The 25102-nt window shown below is 42.8% G+C and overlaps 1 protein-coding gene across 1 annotated transcript in view; it reads right to left on the minus strand.

Annotated features, from left to right (window-relative positions):
* Nucleotides 1-4204: 4204 nt before the first annotated feature.
* Nucleotides 4205-25102, minus strand: part of KIF13B (kinesin family member 13B) — a 211673-nt gene continuing 190775 nt past the window's right edge. The window contains exons 38-41 of the mRNA XM_045010266.1: nt 23065-23133; nt 13995-14057; nt 10609-11650; nt 4205-7552 (exon numbers count right to left, since the gene is read on the minus strand). Of these exons, the coding sequence (XP_044866201.1) occupies nt 7263-7552; nt 10609-11650; nt 13995-14057; nt 23065-23133 (1464 nt within the window). The 3' untranslated portion in view covers nt 4205-7262. The remainder of the gene's footprint in view (nt 7553-10608; nt 11651-13994; nt 14058-23064; nt 23134-25102) is intronic.

Consider the following 25102-nt stretch of genomic DNA (forward strand, 5'->3'; position numbering starts at 1 on the left):
AAATCTAAATAGCTAAATACATTCTAGATTTGTGGCTTTCAAACTCTTTGATGGTTACTTCCAAAAAAATAGCAGAGACTTCTCAGCTCTAGAGAAGGTGTTTATTTAGATACTGCAGGTCGCATTGCATGTATGATACAATATTACAGTCATTTAGTATTGTACAACAAAATTAAAAACTTTACAGTTCATTACAAAGTATCTTTGGATTTCAGCTCATTTAAAGTATATCGATCAACACTTAATCCAGTCTAAATAGCCACTCTTTATATACAGACACACTGCATTTACAAAAATCAACAGAAAGACAAATTTCAAAAGGCTCTCCCAAGACATTTCAAAGGTTAGTGTTGATGATAAAGCAAAAGGTACTTTGACTGTAACAAGCCAGACCATGGTTTACATTAGTCAGCTACTGGCACATGCCTTGGGTGTGTTGGAAGGACAGGACTGAAACCATACTGAAGACAGAATGTCGTCAGCCACCCTTGAAGTGGAGCAGCAGCCCACTAATTCATAACCTGACCGTTATTGCTGAGAGTAAGATGCATGTATTACCTCCTTAAAAGTCAGCAGCGGGAAGGGGTGTCATACAATGTATTCTATTAAGGAAAAAAAATGCCACCAATCAAAGGATAAGAGAAAATAGTGGGGAAATGGCTGTAAAATGAACTTTCCCTAGTATTTGGATATTTATAGTATTTTTTCTAGGTTTCCCCTAGTCATGGGGAGCCCTCTCCACCCCTGCCTTTTCAGCAGTTTGTGGCCCGACAGCCACTTTCATCCACTTCATTATAAGAGCTAGATTTGGAATATTTAAACAGGTACCAATGGAGTCTTAAGCCAGAATAGGATGGGAGTTGAGAGCAACTTTAGTCACAAGGCCTAGAGGCTGAAAGAGCAGCTTGGCACTTGTTGGGGAAGGGGGAAAGGAAGTGAGTGGCTTAGACTTGGTCTACACTGGGGGGGGGAATGGATCTAAGGCCTGGTCTACACTAAAAAGGGGGTTCGAATTAGGGTACGCAAATTCAGCTACGTGAATAGCGTAGCTGAATTCGAAGTACCCTAATTCGAACTACTCACCCGTCCAGACGCGGCGGGGTCGAACTCCGCGGCTCCCCCGTCGACTCCACCACCGCCGTTTGCAGTGGTGGAGTACCGGAGTCGACCGCGGCGCTTCCGGAGTTCGAACTATCGCGTCTAGATCAGACGAAATAGTTCGAACTCCGAGAAGTTGAACTCACCGCGTCGACCCGGACGGTAAGTGTAGACATACCCTTAGTTACGCAACTTCAGCTACGTGAATAACGTAGCTGAAGTTGACGTACTTAGACCTACTCACCTTGGTGTCTTCACCTCAGTGAGTCGACTGCTGCCACTCCCCGTCGACTCTGCCTGCGCCTCTCGCGGTGGAGTACAGGAGTCGATGGGAGAGCGCTCGGGGGTCAATTTATTGCGTCTAGACTAGATGCGATAAATCAACCCCTGCTGGATCGATCGCTGCCCGCTGATGTGGCAGGTAGAGTAACATACCCTTACACTTAACACACCTCCAACATCCCAATCTCTTTTCACTTCCCACAGGTGCTTCAACTCCCTCTCCCCCTTGCCTGTCTCAGTAATCCAGTTTACCCCAGTATATTTTCTTCATCTGTTTAACATGATGGGTGCAGGGAGTACTCTTAGGTGACGGCTACAATAGCAGAAGTCTAGTTATGTTGACCCTTGATCCACATAGCCGCGCTGGCAAAAGCCCTTAGTGTAGATGCAGTCACACTGCCAATTCTGTGCTCATGCTAGTATAGCTTGTTCTGCCCGGGGAGAAGCAGACGTGTAGTTTTGCTAGTAGAAGCTGTGTCCATGCTAGGAGCACTTTGCCAAGACAGCAGACCAATATACTTATTCAGGCAAAGTGTTCCTAGTATAGACCTGGCCTTAGAGAGGTCTCAGTTATGCACCAGTGGAAGTTGGTGCATGGCTGTGATGTCAGAGACCCAACTGGCACACAGTGTTGGATGATCCAGCACCAGACTCAGATCAGAACCTCTCAATGATGTTGTGGTCTGAACAGGTAGCAGCTGCTAGAATCAGACTCAGTGACTCTACAAGTGAGAAATTAGGAGTGGGTAGCTGCTAGCTTCAGAGTCACCCCCAAAGCACAGAAGGAAGTTGTATTTGTGTCACTGGCTCCAATCAGCTTGTATTTAGTCAGTCAATGATATCAGAGGTTTTCTTTGGAGAGGTGTGTGGGTTTGAGCAAGGTGGACAGCAGAACCAAATGCATGTAGCAGGAGCGGAAGTTTAGAGAACAAAAAGATGAATAAGGAAAAAACAGACTGGAGCAAGACACTTCTTGTTTGTAATCACAGTTGATCAAGCCGTTTGCATCCTATAGTGTGAATAACCTACACATTTACTTTAAACTGTCATTTTAAATTACTGAAAAGCTACACACAAATGCTTCAGGCTAGTATAAAACCAGTCCCCCCACTGGATTGGGTAAAGACTGATGCAAAGATAAGGCACTGTTTAAATATATATTTTGTGCAAAGAACTAACAGTACCAGTGTAATGGCAACACAAGATCCCACGGAAGCTTTTCCCAGCCCCCAATGAACCCATCACACAAAGTTTTTATTTCATATAAATTTGCCTGTCTGATATGTAATAACCCAAGCTGGATTCTTGATTCATACATAACACAAAAGAAAAAGGTGTTGAACATTTTAAAGTCAGCGACTGAGTGCATTTGTTTCCTGATGAGCAGCAGGTATAGAATGGGATACAACCCAGTTCTGAGTCACTGACAAATTCTACCTGCTCTTAAGGACTCTGTGGCTACACTACTGAACACAAACTTATCTTCATTCACTTTCCTACTAACAGAACATGTATTACAATTAGTGTGAATCAAGGCGCTGAAGAAGCCAAAGGTGATATTTCAACAAGGAAAAAGTCAAGACACCATGGGACAGCTGAGCTCTGATATCTTCTAAATAACATAGTAGAAAGTCTTGGCTTTGTTTTAAAAAACACAAGGATTCTTATGGCTGACCTGGGACAAACACAACACATTTCAACCGCATAAAACATTGTACCATGTGCAAATAAAAGGATTTATCTAGTGGTTACCACACATTTAGACCATTACATTTTCAATTCTCTTTGAAATCTTAAATATGCTTTACGATTTCTAGAAGCCCAGAATCATTCAAAACAGACCTATTGGACTTAAAAAGAAAACTTAAAAATGTAGTAGATACATGACAGCAAATATTTGCTACAGATGTTTAATGCAGGAGCCATACCTTTTTTCCTGTGTAAAGTGCATGAAAGTCTTGCAAAAAATGTGCATAAAGTTATTTAATGCAACCAGCCTCAACTACGAACTGTTCCAGCACAATTTAATAAGGTTTTTTTTATTGCTTTCATTATTTTTTTAGGGTATGCTTGGCCAACGTGAGGATGGACAGAGCACTGACCTCAAACTCCTTTGAGTAAAAAACTGTATTCACTATAATGAGATTTAGAAACTAACATTAGGACAAAGTCTGCTTGAGGAATGTCAACAGGAGGAGGATAATGGAGTTTGAGAGCTTCTGGTAAGATCCTCTCCTTGATTTTTTTTTTTAAAAGAGCTTATAACCAGCAGTAGTAAGATAGAAATGATCTAGGTAGGAAAAAGCTCAGCTGGATTAAATTTTGGGCGGGGGGTAGGGACTGGAGTGGAATTGAAAATTTCAAACATCAGTGGGCCGGCTTTATTAACTGTGGGCCGATTTGAATACCCGGCGGTGGTCTGGGGCTTCGGCGGCACTTGGGCGGCGGGGGTCCACGCCGGGTCTTCCGTGGCACTGAAGGACCCCCCCGCCGCCGAAAACCCCCAGAGCAGACCTCCTCCCCGCCACCGAAATGCCGCCGAAGACCCCAGAGCGGACTGCTGCCGGGTGAGTAAAGAAAAAAAAATTAAAAAGGCGCCTAAGGCACGGGGCCCGATTCCTGGGAATCAAGCGAATCGGCCTAAAGCCGGCCCTGATCAGTGTGGTGAAGATAGATCTATATCTATCTAAATACAAAAAGTATCAGAGGGGTAGCCGTGTTAGTCTGGATCTGTAAAGGCAGCAAAGAATCCTGTGGCACCTTGCATCCGACGAAGTGGGTATTCACCCACGAAAGCTCATGTTGCAAAACGTCTGTTAGTCTATAAGGTGCTACAGGATTCTTTGCTGCCTTTATATACAAAAAAATATCTATGGGTGAAATCCTGGGTCCACTGAAGTCAATGGATGTTTGACTACTGACTTCAATGGAGCCAGGATTTCATCCTAACCATCTACTGAAGTCTCAGAGTTCTGTCGCTAAAACACAGCTTCCTTATTCAAGATGAATTGCTAAGGAGAGCTCTCTGGGCATTCCTAAAACTGGTGTAAGGCCTTGTCCAAAGTAGGCTGAATATATACTAGCAACCGCTATGTTTAAAGCACACAGTGCTAGCAAAATTTCTTTCTCGCTAGCCAAATTATGCTATTGTATAACTGTACTGATATTTTGTAGCCTAGTTTTGTAACACGATTAGGAAAAATATCCTGTTCATACAGGTTAGGGTTACCAGGCCAAAGCTCTAGTGGGTGGCAAAGTTTCTACCCTAGACCCTGATCCTTCAAACACTTCAGTAATATCACTCACAAGCTGAAGTGTTTACACAATCAGAATCACAATGTGAACGTGGCCAAAAAAGAATGCAGACTAGGTAAAATAAATAATGAAATATTCACCCAGCTTCCCTTTGCTTGGTCCCCAAATACTAGTGAAAGTACAGGATCAAATCTGTGAAGATCAATCATTTAACATATAAAATCTTCACAGAGACAGACCCTGTCGGTAAGGATATGATGGTGCAAGAGAAAAGGGGATTAATAGAGGATTGATAGAAAACACGGATCTACCATTCACAACACTGTATGCTCCAAATAAGGGACCAATAAAAAGGACAAGTTAGGATTTTCCCAAATTCAATAAATGAAATGATGAGATTAATAAAAGCTAAGTCAAGACGATGCTTCACAGTAGCCAGCCATCTGTACCCATATTGGAAGAATAAAAGTGAAGCTCATTTGGAAAAAAATATTTGAGAGAGTTTTATAATGCCAGGCAGCATTATGAGAAGTTACATTGGTTAGAGTGTACTATCTCATTGCTTAATAAAATAAATTCTGTTGTTGCAGGTCGCATGTTTATGAAAAACAGTTATTCCTAACATTAAATTCAGGATTTAGCTTCTCCAGTCTTTGTTGCTAATTTCCCCATGTTTTCAGGCTTGAAAGGAGAGAAATATAAAAAGTTTTCCAACACTGGTCTAGTGGGTGGCAAACCCCTCTCCGACAACCCGTGTTGCAGCTTTGTGCAGGGGAAGAAAAAAGTAGGACGTTTATGAAAATCTTAAAAACCTGCCTGTACATTTAAATTCCTTTATGAAAACTTAGAAAAGAGCAGAACTATACAATGCTGACAGGAATGTACTAATGCTTGGCAGTATTTAGAATGCTGTATTCTGACCCATTCCAAATTTTATTCCAACTACTGATTAGTTTCTATTTTAATTTTTATTCCTTCTGCATAAATTGATATTAATTACAGTCAATCAGCATAATTATCTCCTGCACTAAGCGTCCCTACCTCCTTTAAAGTTTACTTTGATGACAATGTATGTTTCCCTTGGATACCTGAACCAGATGGCTAAGGCACTTAGACACATCTGTGCAGCATGGAGAGAGGCTGGATACATATTAAGTTTTAACCATTAACTTAGCATCCTGAATGTTCCTCACATAGATTATAAACATCCATTGCTCAAAATTTCTAGTCCCTCAATGTTTACTAAACAAAGTATAAGAAGCTCTGTATATACTGTACAATTCTTATTTTTCTCTTTACGTAATTTGTTAGAAAATATCTATACATGCCACAGGAAATTAAAAACTAGTGAAGGTCACCAAAGATAAAATCAAGTTTAAAAACAACAAAAGCCAGCCCAGTTCTCCCACCCTCCAGAAAAATGTTAGTTTTGAGGAAGAATGTGCAACGGTTCCAATAAAGTGATTTTAGGAGCCATCTCAAGAGGGTTTTGCTGGCTAGGCAGGAGCCTTTCCAAAAGGGAGGCTATTCAGTAGGACGCTAAATAGAGCGCCTCTGTGCAATGGCAGGCAGTGGGCGATTGTGAAGTGCAAGTATTTCATATTTTTTAAAACAATAAATAAAAATAAATACAACTGGATCATTCAGTATGGGAACAACAGGCCTTCACTTTACGAAACCTGGTGAAATGCAAATGCCAGTGAAGGTTGTGCATGGTGCCCACATCTTTCTTTGTGAGTACATCACCAACAGGCAGTACAGAGATAACTGGAAAAAGCTGTTATAAATACTGTAGCACTTTAGAGAACACTGATATCTTTGCAAAAATCCTGAAGACAAACTAAAGAAACAACGAGAGCAATATTCCACAGTGTGTCCAGGGAGGAAAGGAAGGTGAACAGAGTCTATGTCCTGTTAAAATAACTATAATCTATTTAGTGGGTTAACTAAATTTGAATATGCCTTTAAAAAACAGGGATCAAAAGCCACTGATAGGGTAGAATCCCATTGATTTCAATAAGAGTAGAAAGACACAAACATTATTCAAGATAGGCACTGGTTCCAGGTCATGTAACCAAGTTGATTATTTTTGTTCTGTTTCCTTCGCAATGTAACTTCTTTCTTCTTTATAACTGTATCCGTTTCTCATTATTGCCTGATACAGACACAGCTTTTCCAAAAGGATGGAGCCTTGCATGCTGCATTTTGATGTTTACAGAACTGCCAACCTTGTTTAGGGAAGTATAGATGTTGTGGGTCGGGAAATCGCTCCAGTTAATTTTTCGCAGCTGCTGGAAACTCATACGATACTTTGAATCACCAATCTGGCTGTTCATTCTGTGAATGACTTAAAACAGCACCATTAAACCCCCTCCCACAACCTTCACTATTTGAAATAAGCCACACAATGAAGTGTCCCAATTTGTGTCAGGAGCCTAAACACACAGATCCATCACCATGACAAGGCAAAGATATAACATGTCAGCAACAAAAGTAGAGAAAAACCCCTCCTTTAGTGTTTGCCAGAGCTAAGTTTACCAGGTTGGTTTAACGTTGCAAGCACATCCACTTCGGTGACAGCTTCACAAGCTATTTTCGAACCAGCTTGTGGGGCCTGTAAGCCTCTTTCAGTTAGCCCAAGATTTCCTGTTCTCTGCATTCTTCTGGATCTTCTCGGGTTGGAGAGCAGATCCTTCCATTTTGGCTAGGGCTGTCAGTGATGTCAGGTTGGAGGCTGAGCCTGAGAAATTGTTGCTCTTCCGGTTCTCGGGCGTAGCTCCCCCTTGCAACCTAAGCCCAGCGCTCCGCCGTCTTGCTGCTCCGGTGGCTTTTTTCACTCTGTTTGGTTTCACGAGGAGCCCATAGCCTGGGTTGCATTTGAAGTACTGCCTTCCCCCAATGGAACCATCATTCTTACCTTTAACAAGAAAAAAAAAAAAGAAAAAAAAAGATGCTACAAAAGGAAATTCGCCCTTGTGCATATATTTACTTATGACGACCTCTCATTTTAGAGAATCACTGGAGTCATCTGTATGCCATTATAGCAGTGATCAGAAAGGATTCCATAAATTGACCGTCAATCCATGGCACACCCAATAAAACTGAGTTATGAGCCAACACACCAAACTCCTGAAACCAGGTAGAAGTGAATGCCGGGTGGCAATTTTCTGGAGATAATCAGTATGGAACTGAATGGGCCCATTAGCCTTTTTCTACCTTCCACCATCTATTGAAAGAAATTCTTTAAAATTAGCCCAGATGTTTAAATATTCTGTGCAGCAACACAAGCATAATCTAGAGATAAATAAAACATCTGGGAGGAGGGAAAAAACCTACATATTGTGGCCTGATTTTCAGACTCCATGATAGACGGAAGTCAAAAGAAGCTGTAGGTACCGTACACCTTAGCACCTCTAAACACCAGGCTATTGGATTTTATTATTGCTGATGCCATATGCACCCTCTCCATTTCAATCTCTCCACTACACAGGGCATTGCAATGCAGCTCCAAAATGCTCTGTTCCAGACACCTGGATAATCACTGTTATCTTTGTAAACCAATAGGTTCCATTTGCCAAGAACTATCCTGGATCATCAGAAGCATCTTTACATAGCACATGCTTCACCCTTTTGTTTTCACAGTTTCCCCTCATCCTAGTGCCAGATCACTTGGCTGCTGGTGGGTACCTGTACTGTGGGTGCTGAAATCCCATGAGGTGGAGGATACAGCATTCTGCTCAATCCACAGTTTACTGTGACAAGATATGAACCTCTGTTCCTATTTCTTAAATTAAATTTTAACAGAGAGGTGAATTTACTTTAGAAGTAAACTACACTCCAACAGATGGGAGACATGAGATGAAATTTCCTCCACATATAGGGGATAGGGCAATCAAAACAATCTTTTCCCCTGAAATTGTGGCAGACAATCACCAGCCATGTGTAAAGTAATAATAATAGGAGATATACCTATCGCCTAGAACTGGAAGGGACCCTGAAAAGGTCATTGAATCCAGCCCCCTGCCTTCACTAGCAGGACCAAGTACTGATTTTTGCCCCAGATCCCTAAGTGGCCCCCTCAAGGATTGAACTCACAACCCTGGGTTTAACAGGCCAATGCTCAAACCACTGAGCTACCCCTCCCCCAATGTACAAGAGCTTCAAGAAGATGAGAGATTGCTTGAGAGCAGGGGAAATAAGTTAACTCCCTAGCATTTGGTATTGAAGCTGGAAAAACGGAGGCACATGGACTCTTATAACTGAGAGTTGGGGCTGGAACTCTGACAGAAGTCAGAACCACAGATTGCTCTTTGGGACATGTAAGCTGTGTGTGTCTTTTCTGTAAAACTTAAGCCGAGAACGCTGTATCTAGTTTAGTTTTTACCAAGCATAAATCCAGGTATGTTCAGACAAATATTTTATTTGGAATCCTCTTCTTTTTAATAAGCATTGTTTTATTGAAAGACCTGCTGTGTGTCTTGTGAGATGAGAGAGGGCAGCGTCACCCAGTCTAGTCTCATAGGAGAAGGCACCAAGGCAACCACATGGAGGCTAAAGTTCTGGAATCTAGATACTCCTCTCTTCGTGGACAAAGGCATGGTGAGGGTCCACTATTCCCATGACTGGCAAAAGATGAAAGTGTGTAATTTGCAAGGAGAGATCAAATAGGACAGAGGTGGAGGTGGCCTACCGGTAACACCAATTCTACACGTTTATTTGTATGTTTACAATCTATAAAAAGAGCACCTATGCGGTGCCCTTAATAAACGTTAAAAAATTAGACTAAACAAACATGGTTGTCAGTTCTCCCAGATCAAGTTAACCCAATGACAATAAATATTGACCCCTTTTAATACCCAGATAGACTAGATCAACATCACTCATCCTAGTCAATATCCATCTCCTCTTGGGCAAAGGAAAAACGGTGCACCTTGAAGGCTAATAAACTTGGGCTGTTATGGAGCTGAGGAGGAAGCAAATTCTAAAGGTTTGGGGCCTTAGCATAGAATGGTCTGCCCGCCAATCCCCTATCTTGTACCTTTATCTCATTTTTTTCAGACCACTCATGCTGGGGCCACCATGTCTCTGTTCCACATCCTCAGCACACTGAGAACTGCTTGGGACCTACACATATTAACAGGCCTCCAGCAGAAGCAGCATCTTTTCCTCTTCACAGAGAAGCTTGCATCACCAGCAGCATCTCTGGAGGTCTGACATTGCTACTCCTGACTGATCGGCACTTTTTCAGATTGGAAATCGAACACCCCTCCTCTTCCCCCATTCAATGATCGAGTCTATTCCCTGGTGCTCAGTGCATGATTACTACATGTTTATAATACACACACACACACACACACGTGTATGTATATATATATACATACATATATACACACACATATACATACACATACACACACACACGTATATATCTCTTGTGTGCTTTTGTGGTCCAGTTTTAAACAGCTTGGGGGAGATTATCCAACAGTTTAATGTTCATCTCGTCTTCTATTTAGTCCAAATTTTCCTTTCCTCATTTGCATTCCATGACTCCTGTTGCACCCACTCTGGTCCTCCCCAGAAAATTCCTCTTTCCTTGAGGTTTACACGTTTATATACTTGTAGATTGTTAGTATTGGGATTTGCAGGGGAAGGTGAGGATTAGCAGTTTGAATGATTCATCAGGACACAAGAAACCAGTACATTATTGAGGAGAGGGGGCTATGCGATGAGATCAGATACAGTCTACACTGGCAGAGGCACTCTGGGCAGACACATGTTAGTTAGAGACAGACTGAAGGAGATTCCAGTAATCAAGGTGATTTTTTTTTCTTGAACATCTAATCTACATAGCCTGAAACATTTTCCCCAATCATGAGCCCTCCCAGGTGTCGTACGTAATCTGCCTGTTATGAATGGATATCAAGAGTGGTTTAGTATTTATCACATTGCAACCTGCCACAGAGCATATCTTACCTGAAGGCAAATCGAGTTCCACACCAACCCATGTTCCCTCTTGAAAGTCAGTGGGGCCAACATATCTAATTGTGCCTGTCTTATTTGTACCAACAGTGACATATTCTCCCTCTTTTAGCCATTCTGGGATTTCATTGGCATCTTCAGAATCAGAAGCCGCTTCCAGTTTTTCATCAGCTGTCTCTGCACCATTATGGCTCAACCCTTGTGCAGTCACCCGGTTCTTTTCTCTCTCCTCTTCCTCTGGGCTTGAAGAGCACCCAGAATCTCCCCCCAGCATGCATGTAAAAGATTTGAGCTCAGATGTCCTGACTTTTTGGATTTTGAATGGAGAGGCTGTAGCGCTGGGCTGCGACAAGAGGACGGGCTGTGGTTTGGGAGCTCTTGATTCTGAAGCAGAGGTGGGCTTTGTGTGGTCCTTTTTCCTGGCAGCTTGTCCCACGGACTCTCCAGCTGTTGAAGCCATTAGCTGTTTGGTCAGCAGCTCCTTCTTTGGGATGGAGGTAGAAACGTCGCTTTTTGCATCAATGGCTATAGAGGCAACATCTAGTTCTTCACTCTGAGTCACAGGGGGGACAAAGGACTTGGACTTTAGATGCTCGTTACCATTCACGTCGCTGCTGTCCTTAGGTCTCACATGGGCAGTGCTGAGGTCAGAAGCAGCTTGATTGTCTCTTTTAACAGCAGGGTAGCCCTCTGAAGCGCACTCTGTCTGCATTGAAACGTCAGTAGCAGAAGTTACCTGAACAGCTGGGGTGGGTGGGGAGATGTTGCTCACTGTAGATGTTTGACCACCTGTCTGAACAATCGCTTCGTTCCATGGAGTGAGCGCTTCAGACAGAGTCGCTGTTGAAACACTGTGAGAAAAGTAACCACTTGAGGCTTCACTCAGGGGGCTTGGAGGCCCCTCTTGGGAGTCCTGTGCCTGAATGTCTGCGGTATGCTGCTGCGAAGGCACTTTGGGCATCTTCTCTTGGTTCTTTTCTGCCTCTGTAGATTGCCTGGCCATTTCAAATGGTTCTTTCCCCCCTTCTTGGTTAATCTGAAAAGATGACAAGTATGGGGTTATGGTATTCAAAACATCTGGGCTGATAATGCTGACATATGGCCTTCTGGAACTATCTAAATCTCAGCTTTATCCAAATCCCTGCACATTTGCAGAGCTGGACGGGTGCTTGTTGATTTATAGCCAGTTTTACAAACCTGGTGGGATTATCAGTGCATTTCTTCCATTAATAAAAAAATAGTGTCCAGCAAAAGAAATATGTTCCCCAATATTTACTGAAAGATTATTTATATCACAGGAATGGTCATTTGCCTTTTGAACGTCAGGATTTATTTGAAATGTGAAACAGCCATGATCTATAAGTCTCTTACAGTTATCTGGCTTAACTCAGGATTGATAAATCATGCATTTCTAAGTAAACTGTCATTTATATCCCCGATTCCAAATGCCATTCCCCTCTCAGTAGTGCCACCACCACATACTTTCAGAGTATGAAATTAACTGCACCACCGAGATTAACAGCCCATTTTAGTGATGTATTTCTTGGCTGTACAGTTTACTATATAGGATGGATCAATATCTTTTGCCAGCAAATGTACTCTAAAAGATTAGGATGTCTTTAAATCTTTGTCGGGGGGGGGGGAGGGGTGAATGAGGAAGGCAAACTTGTACATATTCTATCTACTAACTCACCTGTGTTTATTTTTGTTTTCTGTTCTAAATTGGTATCCATTGGAGTGGAAAGTTACCTTGAGTTTTCAGATTTAGAGAGACAAAGTGAGTGATGTAATATGTTTTATTAGATCAACTTCTGTTGATGAGACAAGCTCTGGAGCCAACTAAGCTCTTCTTCAGGTCTGGGACAGGTACTCCCAGCATCACAGCAAAATACAAAGTGAAACACATTGTTTGGCATAAGTAGTTAGCAAATGTTGTAAAGGACTATTCAAGGTACAGTGGCCCGTTAATACCTCTGCAGTCATAGGACAAAAAAGAGAGGGTTACTGGTTTACAGATTTTTCTAATAAGCCATAAATACAGTGTCTCTGTTCAGTCCATGACTCGTACTATCTAGCAGAGTAATGAATTTAAGCTCCCAAGCTCCTCTTTTGAAAGAGTTGTGCAGGTTTCCTTTCAGGATGAGGGCTGATAGGTCAGATATAGAGTGATCTAAGTGTTCACCACAGGTGATGTGTTGTTTTTGCCTTTTATCATTTTCCTGTGTGAGTTCATTCAAGAGCATAGCAATTGTCTGGTTTCACCCACATAGTTGCTATTGGGGCATTTAGTGCACTGGATAAGGTGTACCACATGTTGTGATAGGCATGATCCATCAATCATCCATCAAGGTGTGCCATGGGGAAAGGGGAGTTCCAACAAAAGATTTCATAAGCCATATGCTGACTGAGCGTAGTGGGTAGCTTTCTGTAAGCAAATTAATTTCTTTTTCAATCTGCAAGCCAAGATTTTTTAAAAATTCCTTTCATAATCTAGAGACCTATGACATTGTCTCACTCACCTTTTTTCTTTTTGTTTCTTTTCAAGATATTTTCTAGTGCTTTGCTCAATCTAGTTTTAAGTGTCCCAAGTGATGGGACTTTCGCTCTCCCTTGAGGAGACTGTTCTAAAGGAAATATAAGTGGCATTTAGAGAAAGCGGAATTTGATTGAATTACTGGTGCGTTAGAATCAAAGGCTAACCTTCTACTGCTGAGTGAAATGTACTACAGAAAAGTTTCTGAAAACGTTATGGTCAATTAAAATATATTTTTAGCTCTTTTATAGGGAAGGGTGCTGTACTGTAGATTTAGAAGCTCTATCATTTCCTTGGGTTTTCCCTTTTACATAAGCTTTAACACACATTTTGTTAAGACAATATAAGCACAATAGGAGAAAACTGATCTGCTACTCATAAGTTTGAAATTCTGCTGAACTGTGGGAGATCATAAGAGTGTTTTCTCTGCAGGTAAGTGCTAGTCTTTTTCATGTCGATAACATGAATTAGAATGAAATGTAAAACTGAGAATCAAATTAAACGTTCAGAATAAGGGATATATTCTGTTTATAGAAAGCACCCCAGTCCAGCACTTTGCTTTTTAAAGCAGCAGGCAGCTAAACTTCAGATACTTACCTGCTAATGCAATCATATGATTAGCAAGGTTTTCAAATATAGAAGTGTAACAAGCAACATAAGAGGAGAATTTAGCGGGACATAAAAAACCCATTCCAACCTACATTATAGTTAATTGTCTAAGCGAAGCAACAATAAAAATGGAAGAGGTTTGATGTAACGATGCCAGCAGTAGCCATTGCATATAGCACTGTTGCTGTTTCCATTGGTTTCCAGTCACAAGATATTGTGGACAATGTAGTGTGCCTACCTGTTTTAACTTTGTAGCACTGGCATCAATGCTGGCAGACTGAACCATAATTCGTGGGACAGGCTGCAGGATAGGGAGAAAAAAAAAGCAGCATTATTCACTTATAGGATTAAATATTGCTGAACTGGTTTAACTGAAGAGGAAAACCTTTAAAATATGTATTTAAAATTCTGAGATAACAAATGGTCTTTAGTGACAAACTGGGCTTTGCTTTTTTTTAAAATGGACTCTGCTGACCCACGCTATACCAAGAGGGGACAAATGAATGTTGTCTTAACCCAGGTAACGAGAACGTCCCTGCATTTCCACACACACGCAACAGAGAGAACTACATAGGGCAAGGTTTTAAAGTGTAAATAAAAAAGATTTTTGTGGTGTGGCCACAGAACAGCTGTTTCTCTGCCAGGCTGACCATTGAACAGATCACGGTTGGAAGTAAAAGGAAGAGGAGTTGCCTATGCTACTTCAGCTGACATCACTGAACAAGCAGACAGATTCGCTATTAGAAGTGGCCAAAATTCATTAGAGATTTCAACCTACTTATGTCCCCTGCCAAAATATTCTCCCCATCTACAACACGAGTCTTACAAGATTTTCAACACTGTGTGCTCTCTCTGTCTGTAAGAAACTACATCCACAGAAGTTCATTTTGAAAAGAGGCACCATAACTTACAACATGCAGGATGCTAAACTGAAAAATATGTGCAAAGTGGGTGAGGTTCTCTCTTTTATTGGACCAACTTCTGTTGTTTAGAGAGAGAGAGAGAGAGAGAGAGAGAGAGGCTTTCAAGCTTACACAGAGCTCTCCTTCAGGTCTGGGAAACTAACAAAATGTCACTGCTAAACAGAACATTTGAACAGAATGTTTAACATAAGTAGTTAACACATATTTCAAGGGTCCATTCAAGGTGATGTTAACATCCCTCTAGTCATAGGGAGGAAAGTAGGGTGCGGGGGGGTGCCAGTTTGGTGGCAGGGTGTGTGTTAATGGGTTACAGATTATTGTAAAATGCCATAAATCCAGTGTCTGTTTAGTCCATGATTTGTACTGTCTAGCAGAGTAATAAATTTAAGCTCTCAGGTTCATCTTTTGAAAGTGTTGTGCAGGTTTCCTTTGAAGATGAGGACTCATGGGGTCAGATTCAGAGTAATCACTTTGTGAAAAGTGTTCATCTACAGGTGATGTGGTGTCTGTGTCTTATTTTCCTGTGAGCTCATTCGAGAGCATAGTAATTGTTTGGTTCCCCCGACACAGTTGCTCTGGGGGCATTTAGCGCACTGGATGAGGTACACCACGTGTGGCGATAGGCATGTGCAGGACCTATGGATCTTGAAACATGTATTGTGGGGGGTGTTGATCATTGTAGCAGTGGAGATATGGTCTGCAGGTTTTGCATCTGTTTTTCTGGCAGGATCTGGTGCTGCTTTGACTTGGTGTGTCCTGGTCTGTGGGGAGCTTGCTTCTGATGAGCTTAGAGAGGTTGGGAGGTTGTTTGAAGGCCAGAAGAGGGGTTCAGGAAAAAATTATTTCAGGCTGGGGTCCCCACTGAGTGTGGGTTGTACCTGTTTGATGATACCCCATATGGGTTCCAGAGTGGGGTGATAGCTGGCAACTAGAGGTTTGTGGTCAGAGGGGATTTTACTTCTGTATTGAAGCAGGTTCTCTTGGGGTATTGGGTGGCCCGTACCTCATCCAGTGCTCTAAATGGTCCAATAGCATTGTCCTATGTAAGAACATAATGAGAACAGATGGGAGAAATGCTTGGAATGCCTTCCTTACAGCTGGGAGCTCCAGAATGCTGATGTGCATCCTGGATTCCCGCGGGGTCCATGTTCAACTGTCATATATGCTTTCCCATGTGCGCTCCTCCACTGTTCCAGGGACAAGTCAGTGATGATCATTCTGTCCGGGGAGGATAGGAGAAAAGGGATCCCCACACAGATCTGTCGTGGGTCCATCCATCACTGGAGGGATGAGAGTACCTTGGGGGGAAACTGTCAGCATAAGGTTCATGGCATGTTGCATGGGTGAGTAAACTCTCTGAAGCCACATCTGGAGGCAGCAAAGGTGAAGGTGGTGATGTATGTGCATGAGGCCATGTGGCCCAGGAGAGAGAGGCAAATCCTGGCTGGGACAGGAGGACTGTTGGCTCCACGGGTGACGAGTTCTTGCAGAGACTAGAATCTGTCCCTTGGTAGGTAAGTTTGTGCTGTAACTGAGTTGATGGAGGCCCAGGGGCTGTGTGGGGTCCAAATCTGATTGTTCAACATTTATGCTGACTCCGAGGGAGGAACAGAGTCTGAGCAACATGGAGGTCAAGATCTGGGTTTTGTCCCTGGATCACACTGCTAGCAGCCAGTGTGAATACAAGAATCCCGTAATATCTGAGGTGGGTCACCATAACAGTGAGAACTTTGGTGAAGACCTTTGGAGCAATGGTGAGTCCAAATGGCAGGACCCTGTATTGAAAATGCTAAGGGCCTACTGTGAGCCTCAGGAACGATGTGTGGGTCAGATCAATGTCTATGTGAAAATAGGTGTTCTGCATATCGAGAGCCGTAAACCACATGCATGTGTGTGATGAGGAAGGCTGTGAAGGCACACCTGGAGGACGATATCATTGGGTCTTCTGGTGCTTGTGTGGTGGTTCGTGAGGCCTTTGATGGAAAAGCTGGGAAGTCCTGTACTGCTGTGTGGATGGTGGGTGATAGAATTTACGCTTGGGTGCAGGTGTGTATATACCCAGCGAAGAAACTGTGGCTCTTGAATCCTTGAGGGTGTGGAGAGAATCATCCGTTTTCTGATTAAAAAGATGGAATTCATCAAAAGGGAGGTCCCCAATGGTATTTTGTACCTCCTGGGCAAACCAGAGGAATGAAGCCACGATTCCCTCCGCATGACAATGCTCGTAGCCATCGAGCACGAGGAAGTGTCTGCTTTGTCTACAACTGATTGAAACACTGTCCTTGCCACCAGTATGCCTTCCTCCAAGATTGACTGGAACTGGACCCCATCTTGTTGAGGTAGTTCTTCAGCAAAGTCCTCCAGTTTGCTGTAGTTCAGAAAGTTGTATATGGCAAGCAATGCTTGATAATTCGAAATCCTGAACTGGAGGCTAGCTGAGGAGAAGATTTGTATCCCAGAAGCTCTAATCCACCGGAGTGGAGTGTGGGAGCTGCTGTTTGGACCGCTCCGTCACAGCCTGTACCACAAGGGAATTGGGGTGTGGAGTGAAAAAAGAAATTCAGACCCCTTAGCTGGTACATAGTATTTCTTTTCTGCCCCCTTGGGGGTAGGTGCACATGTGGCCAGAGTATGTCAAATTGTTTGAGCTGGTTGGAGGATGGCATTGTTGACTGGCAGAGCAAGCTGGTACTGATGAGTGAAGGATGTGCAGGAGTTGATGTTTTGTGTCTTGTACCTCCTCCAGGGGGAGGTGAAGTTCACCTCCCACCCTTCACAGGAGATCTTGGAATTGCTGAAAGTCATCCGGGGTGAGAGGTTAGACGAAGTCTCTGCAGCATCTGGTGAGGACGACAAAAAACAGTCCTGCTCCAGCTGTGCTTCTGGAACCGGATTCAGTGGTTCCTCCTCCATGATTGGCTCGGAGCGTCTACTTGAGGGTGCTCTAGACAGGGAGAGAGGAAAAGTCTCCCTCACAGAATGGGTGAGTTCTGAGGGTGGGTATTGGGGCCAGAGTCCAGAAAAGGGGCCAGCATGACAGATTTGGAAGGTGCTGCGGTGGGCCCCAGGGCATAGGGAACCAGTGGATCCTCTGTGGTTGGAGTGGAGGATATTGCCACGAAGTGGATGGCCTCTTCGGGTACTCATAGTGGCAGTAAGGGATGGGCAGCCCCTGCACTTCATCTGAATCCCGAATAGGAAAATTCGGACACTGGTTCCATCAACAGTACTATTGAAGCCAGAGGAAGCATGTAGACCAGGGGTGGGCAAACGATGGCCCGGGAGCTGCATCTGACCCTTCTGATGTTTTAATCTGGGCCTCGAGCACCCGCTCCAGCGCTCCAGCCAGGGAACGGGGTCGAGGTTTGCCCCACTCTGCGCGTGCCATGACTCTGTGCGGCTCCTGGAAGCAGCGGCATGTCCTTCCTCCAGCTCCTACACATATGGGCAGCCAGGGGGCTCCGCACGCTGCCCCTGCCCCAAGCGCCGCTGCCGCAGCTCCCATTGGCTGGGAACCAAGGGCAATGGGAGCTTCAGGGATAGCACAGTGCGCAGAGCCGCCTGGCTGCGCCTCCACGTAGGAGCCCAAGGAGGGACATGCTGCTGCTTCCAGGAGCTGCTTGAGGTAAGCACCCCCGGAGCCTGCACCCCGACCCCTCCTGTGCCTCAACCCCCTGCCCAGCCCTGATCCCCCTCCCACTCTCCAAACCCCTTGGTCCCAGACTGGAGCTCCCTCCTGCACCCCCAACCCCTCATACCCAGCCCCACCCCAGAGCCTACCCCCCCCAGCCAGAGCCCTCACCCTACCCCCCTGCCCCATCCTGGAGCCCTCTCCTGCACCCTGAACTCCTCATTTCTGGCCCCACCCCAGAGCCCACACCCCCACCTGAACCCCACCTCCCAATTTCTTAAGCATTCATGGCCCACCATACAACTTCCCTACCCAGATGTGGCCCTCGGGGCAAAAAGTTTGGCCACCCCAATGTAGACCATTGGAGGATGTGGTGAAGGGTGTCTTCACTGTGGCATGTCCTGGGTGGGAGATCTGGCCTCCCTAGAGGTGAATGGTAGCAGAAGGCATGGAAATCTTGGCTCTCCCACAGCAAACAGTTCCTGGGGCTCTGGAGCCCTTCCTGATTTCCCTGGCCTTAATGGTACTCTTTCTATAGTGGGAACTGGCACCAGAGTGGTGGAATTTCCCAGAGTGGGCGGATCCCGTGCCTTAAAGGGGGCCGACATTGACGGTGTGTTGGGCTCGGTACGAACAGATCTGCTGGTTTGTGCGGATTCTTGTCATGTTTATGCATCTCTGAGTGCGCTGCTTCCCTGTGGCTGGTGCTTGTGGAAAAAAACATCCAATTTCTTTGGTTTGGAGGAAGACTTACTGCCATGTTTATGTGCATGCTTCCTTACCTCCAGACTAGGCCCCGACATGGGGTCCATAGCGGTGGTACTGACAGAGCCAGACTCAGTCTCCATAGCCAGCAGCGTTAATCCTGGCTGTATCAGGTGATGTACAGGGGAGTCCCAGCCTCGATCCAAATGAGGTCTTATGGTGACTTCCATGAGATGCTTCTTGAAGCAGAAAGCCCGCTCTTCTCAGGTATGGCTAGGGAAGGACTGGCAGATGCTTCACCAAGATGAAATGTGGGCTTCTCCCAAACAGCATTGATGTTTATCGCTGACCAAAGAGGAACACGGGAAGGAGGCACAGATTTTAAAGCCTAGGGTCTTCAGCATAGTCCAGTAACCATATGTATGTGTGTTGGGTGTTTACCCGGAAACAGATTCCCCCAAAGTCCTAATTCTACTCCAAATAACTACTAACACAGTAAAACAGCATAGGACTACTAAGACTATATACTGTATAACTAAACTCTTTTTAAAAGGTGTGTGACACACAAGAGGACAGTGGTAGTTTTGATCTGGACCATGAGGCGGTGAGAAGGAACTGGTGACGTGGTTGGTCTGTCCCGCCCTTTATCACTTTGGACAAAACCATGAGGTAAGGCAAGGGCACATGAGTGGACCAGTGGAGACTACTACTTGAAAAATCTCCAGCTCTGAACGCATGGTGTGCATATGTAAACCCTCAGTGAAATACAATAGGGATCATCACTCGAAGAAGTGAGAACTACTCCCATTCATCTCTATGAAGTAATGATTATTTAATTGTTGTCATTGTTAAGTGTTTCACTTCTGATCAAGGCATATTAAAAAGGAAAGGGACTATCTTTAAATTATGCATAAAAACTGCACTTTTTATGGTGAGCAATGGCTCATTTTGGTGTCATAAATATGGTGGCATTTAGGAGAGTCTCTCCTCTCCACCCACCAACCTGATCCCTGGAACTAAAAAGCCAAGGAGTAAAGCCCAGGAAGTCATCTGAGCCTCACCAAGGAGGACCCAATCCGGAAAAGCCCAGCAGGGCACCTAAACCCTCCTCTCCCCCAACCAAGCTCGGTCTCCTCCACAACAGCAGGGCCTGGTCTGATTGGTGAGAGGCCAGGTAGCCCCCTCCCTGGCTTTAATGGCAACTGCTGCTCCTTCTGCTGGAGACTGTCTGCATCTGAACCTCTCTGAGGGGGAAGCCAAATCTGGGGAACCCACCAGAAGACTAGTAATCATATTTAACATCTCTATTCCTTACAATCTACTGTGAGTGGCATCTCAAGCAGGAGCAGCTAGGGAGAATGGCATCATTTTTCCCTCCTCATTCCTGGCTTAACCTTTGAAGTATTTACTAGAGCATAGGGCTTACCACTGGGAGTTACAATTATAAATCTACACAAGTACTGCTAGCGATTTAGGGTCTTGGAGAGGCAGCGTGTTCCAACAGACAGGCAGTCTGTTCTCTATCTGGCAGTGACCCCATGTGTCACAACCTCTGCCTCAGTTTCCCCATCTATAAAATACAGATGTTATACTATCCTCTTTTGGAAAGTGCTTTGAGGTCTATAGACAAAAAATGCTATAGAAGTGATCACAATGATCTTAAATAGTTTTCTTATTTTGATATTTCCCAGTTCCTTTATTTTTAGCATTATTCACCTGGCCTTCAAAAAAAAACAAAACCAGAAAACCCCACACTTTCCTGTATTTTATCAAAAACCTTCAGTCTTACAGCATGTAAACCCATAAAATGTAAAAGCCTTGTTGATATCAAACAACAAAAGAAATAAAACGGTTATACTTTAATCATTCCTCATCAACTGCTAAAATACCATTCTCCTCCTGAAAGCATGACACACACAAAAACTCTTAAGATACCTTTGCCAGACAACGTTAAAAGAAGTATGGAACAAAAAAGCAATTATAAAAAGTGGCACTTAACCAACTTTGCTGTTGACAGGAAACAGATAGGCAAGATGCTTTTTACTCTCGTCAGGTAGTAAAGGTATTAAAACAAATATTTGTTATGAACTGTAGTCAAGTTAGTTGGGGGAAATAAGTATTAATGCAATTTGTTATAACAACTTGTGTTTGTGAAAAGACACACATGGATGAAATATAGGGTTCTGCATCCAGCGCCACATTCTGTATTCAAATGCATGAGCATAGTTCCCACTGAAGTAAAAAGTGGCTGCACATACATCTGAGAGGCAGAATTTGGTCCTTGGTCTATTCATTCAGGCCTCCCAGAGAGATAATTTCTGGCATATGATCTGCAATGAATTGACAAACCTGGACCGAAAGAGAATGTCGAAGCACCCAGTTTGGTAACAGGTTCACAATAAGAGTTGCTAAACACAATTTGGTTTAGATTTTATAAAAAGAGTTATTAATGTTAAAAATATAAATAATAAATAAAAATAAATAATAGGACATTTAGAGACTTCACAGCTGGGTAGCCAATCACTATATTGTGACCTAGAAAAATCTACTATATATGTCCTATTAAACAGTTCTCTAGTTCATACATTTAAATATCAGATGAATTCTAACAATTAAGAGATTTACAATGATAAAAAGAAATATTAAGTCACTTCTTTAAAAAGTTGTTTGAAAGGAGATAGGATGGCTTTGGGGACTGGTAATGAAAAACAGAGCTTTTCAACTCTAGAAAAAAGAACAGGAGTACTTGTGGCACCTTAGAGACTAACAAATTTATTTGAGCATAAATAAGCTTATGCTCAAATAAATTTGTTAGTCTCTAAGGTGCCACAAATACTCCTGTTCTTTTTGCAGATACAGACTAACACGGCTGCTACTCTGAAACCTTTCAACTCTAGATCACTGGATTAAATCCTAAAATGCTTAGTTTTAAGCATGTGATTAGCACCACTGAAGTTAACTTTAAGCACACAAGTAGACCTGTTAAACAGATACTTATGTGCTTTGCTGGACTGAGGCTTGAGTGCTCCAGATTTTACTATTAATCTGGGGCTTGATTCTGCAAGGTTTGTAGACCTACGTGAAGTGAGTTGGACTGAGAACACCAGATCCCAGCAGGCAGGTGATCGTATCACAAAACCTTCCACCATGATAGGCACTTGTTTGCCTACTCACTGTATCAGAAGAGAAGGCAAGGACTGATTGGGCCAGAGATCCTAGAATTACCCTCCAATTTAGAGGTTGGCCCTTGAGGTCATAGTTTAAAGCACACTAACAGGGCATTAATCAGGGAGTTTCCATTGCTGTTGCCTATGCTGCACCTTCTCTGAAGAGGGGGATGGACTTCAGCTGCAAGGATAGTCAGTCTGACAGTACTACATTCACACAGCCATTTCAAAAAAGCTACTGCAAAATTCTTTACTAGGGTATAACATGCAATAATAATTTCATTACATGTAAATTAGTCAGTTTGAGAACCTAAGATTTACTTTCATGAGCTACACACATGTATTTAGTGCTACATTAAATATACATTGTTTCTTGCGCAATTAATTTATTTCATTCCCAATTCCAAGCAGAAAGATTAAAAGGGTAATTTGTAACAGGATTTTTAAAAGTTTCAGATTTTTTGAGTTTTACTAGTTTGCTTTAAAAATTAGCTTTACATAATCATTCTAATTAAAATTGTATTTAAAAGGATGATATGGGAAGCTGAATTAGGCAAGAAACTGAAGCCTTAACAACTCAGTCAACAAGAATTAGATGCATATTAGCTCAGTTGGCCATGAAGGATCTGTTGAGCTGTGCTGATTAAAGCACACAAATTATTATTAGAAACCCTGAAAAAAGCCTTTCAGACATATGTTTAAAAAAGGATTCTATGATGTCAAATTATTTATATTTGATTAGGGGACAGAATTCCTTTTAATCATGCTAAGCATCATGCACATCTATGGCACTACATAAATAATTGTATGTATGCCAGAGAAAGCCTCTCTGGGTGGGTTTCATTAATTGCAGTTCATTATTTTCTAGATTAGTTACTAAACCTGTGTCAGAAGGTCAAAGACAACAATTTTGTTAGCTGCCCTCCTCTCCTGTGCCATATCGCTGCATTTCTGGAACACAACCAGACAGCAATGAATTATGACATTAGAATACAGAAACTCAGACAAGAGATTCTTCTGACACAAAAATAAGTTTATTTCAGCAATATGTTAACAAAAATCTATTCACCTAGGCACTCAGATACTTCTATGGCCCCCCTCATATTAGTATCTAGAGAGAGCAAGAAATGAGTCTTCATAAATATTTAAAAACCATTGAATAAGTTCACACTGGTCTGAGGAGTCTGCTTTTGCTACTGCAATGATAAAAGGTATGGACTGCACTTTGATATATACATTGTAAATATCAACACACAATGATACCATAAAATGCCATTACATGAGCAGTTCAGAGAGACCAAAACGGTCACAAGACGAAGAATAAATCTGTCTTGTTCAGACTATGGAATCAACAATACGCTAATAAAGAAATAAAGCTTCAACTGCATGCACATAATATAACTAAGCATATATATAGCTAGAAACTAGAAAGATGCAACCCCCATCCCTTCCTCCTCCACACATGTGGAGTTTAAAATAATTAATTCTCCCCATCAACAATAAGACTGGAAAAAGCCATAAATTCTGCACGTGGCATCACTAACTTGTTTTAAGAATGAACAATGGAAAGTAAAGAGAGAGTCAAGTAATCACAAATGGTTAAAGAATATAGCCGCTTTTTAATTTACAAAATACTGGCAATTAATTTAAAGGCACCAGATTAGTCAGAGAGAATGTGTATTTTCTAACTTAAAAGTATATAAACAGGTTCATCAGCAGCCAATCTTTTAGGTATATAAACAGCTTCATCGGAAGCTGATCTGCTAGTTACATGAAGAATCCTATTATGCCAAATTAATTCAATCTAACTAATTAGAGAGCAGGAAGTTCTTTCAATTATTTTATGTGCTGTCTGAGAAACACACTTGAATACGAGAGCAGATTTCATTAATTGCGGTTCATTATTCTCCAGATTAGTTACTAAACTTGCATCAGAAGGTCAAAGACTGCAATTTTGTCAGCTGCCACCAGCTTCACTGTAATGTCTTTGCGTTTCTGGAACCCAGAGAGCTACTGATTACAAACAAAAAATGGAACTGTAAGAGACCATCTTGCTAAGGGAACACATACAAAAACGTATCTTACTTTAAGGCAGATGCCTACTTAAGCAAAAGCATATGGAGGAAATAAGAATCTACTGTTAAGATAATTTTTGATAATTTTCAGAACAAGTACTCAAAAACTTCTGTTTTTGCTGTAGATTAGTATTAGAGCTTTTCAAATTATGGCTTCATCCAAAGAAAATATGTTGAGCTTTGGGAACAAACACTTATCCACCCTCTGAAGCCTGCTTAGTCATGGCGACGGAGAGGTACTCACCTTGTGCAGTAACTGGAGTTTGAGATGGGTGCTCCACTTCAATTATGCTTATACCCCAGGCACCTTTGATCGGAGATTTTTGGTAGTAGTGGCCATTTGGCCTGCGCACATGCCCTACACACCGTGGTGTTCTGCACTAAGGACATATAGGGCTGTACAGGCAAACTGACCTCAGTTCCTTCTCCACCAAAGAGTTCTGTAGAGAAAACTCCAAAACAAAATGGAGGGACACTCATAAAGGTAATAATTGGAGATATACCAATCTCCTAGAACTGGAAGGGACCTTGAAAGGTCATCTAGTCCAGCCCCCTGCCTTCACTAGCAGGACCAATTTTTGCCCCAGATCCCTAAGTGGCCTCCTCAAGGATTGAACTCACAACCCTGGGTTTAACAGGCCAATGCTCAAACCACTGAGCTATCCCTCCCCCCCCATCTTGAAGAACTCCAATTATTGCACAGAATGAGTAACCTCTCCTCCTTTGAGTAGTGTCCCTAAGGGTGCTTCTCTTCAGCTGACTTCAGAGCAGTATCCTCAACAGGAGGAAGGAGCTTCAGAGTCAAGTCCAATACTGAAGAGAAGTATTGACCAGGAAGAATGAAC

This window comes from Mauremys mutica, chromosome 3, assembly GCF_020497125.1.
Source record: "Mauremys mutica isolate MM-2020 ecotype Southern chromosome 3, ASM2049712v1, whole genome shotgun sequence".
Classification (NCBI taxonomy): Eukaryota; Metazoa; Chordata; order Testudines; family Geoemydidae; genus Mauremys; species Mauremys mutica.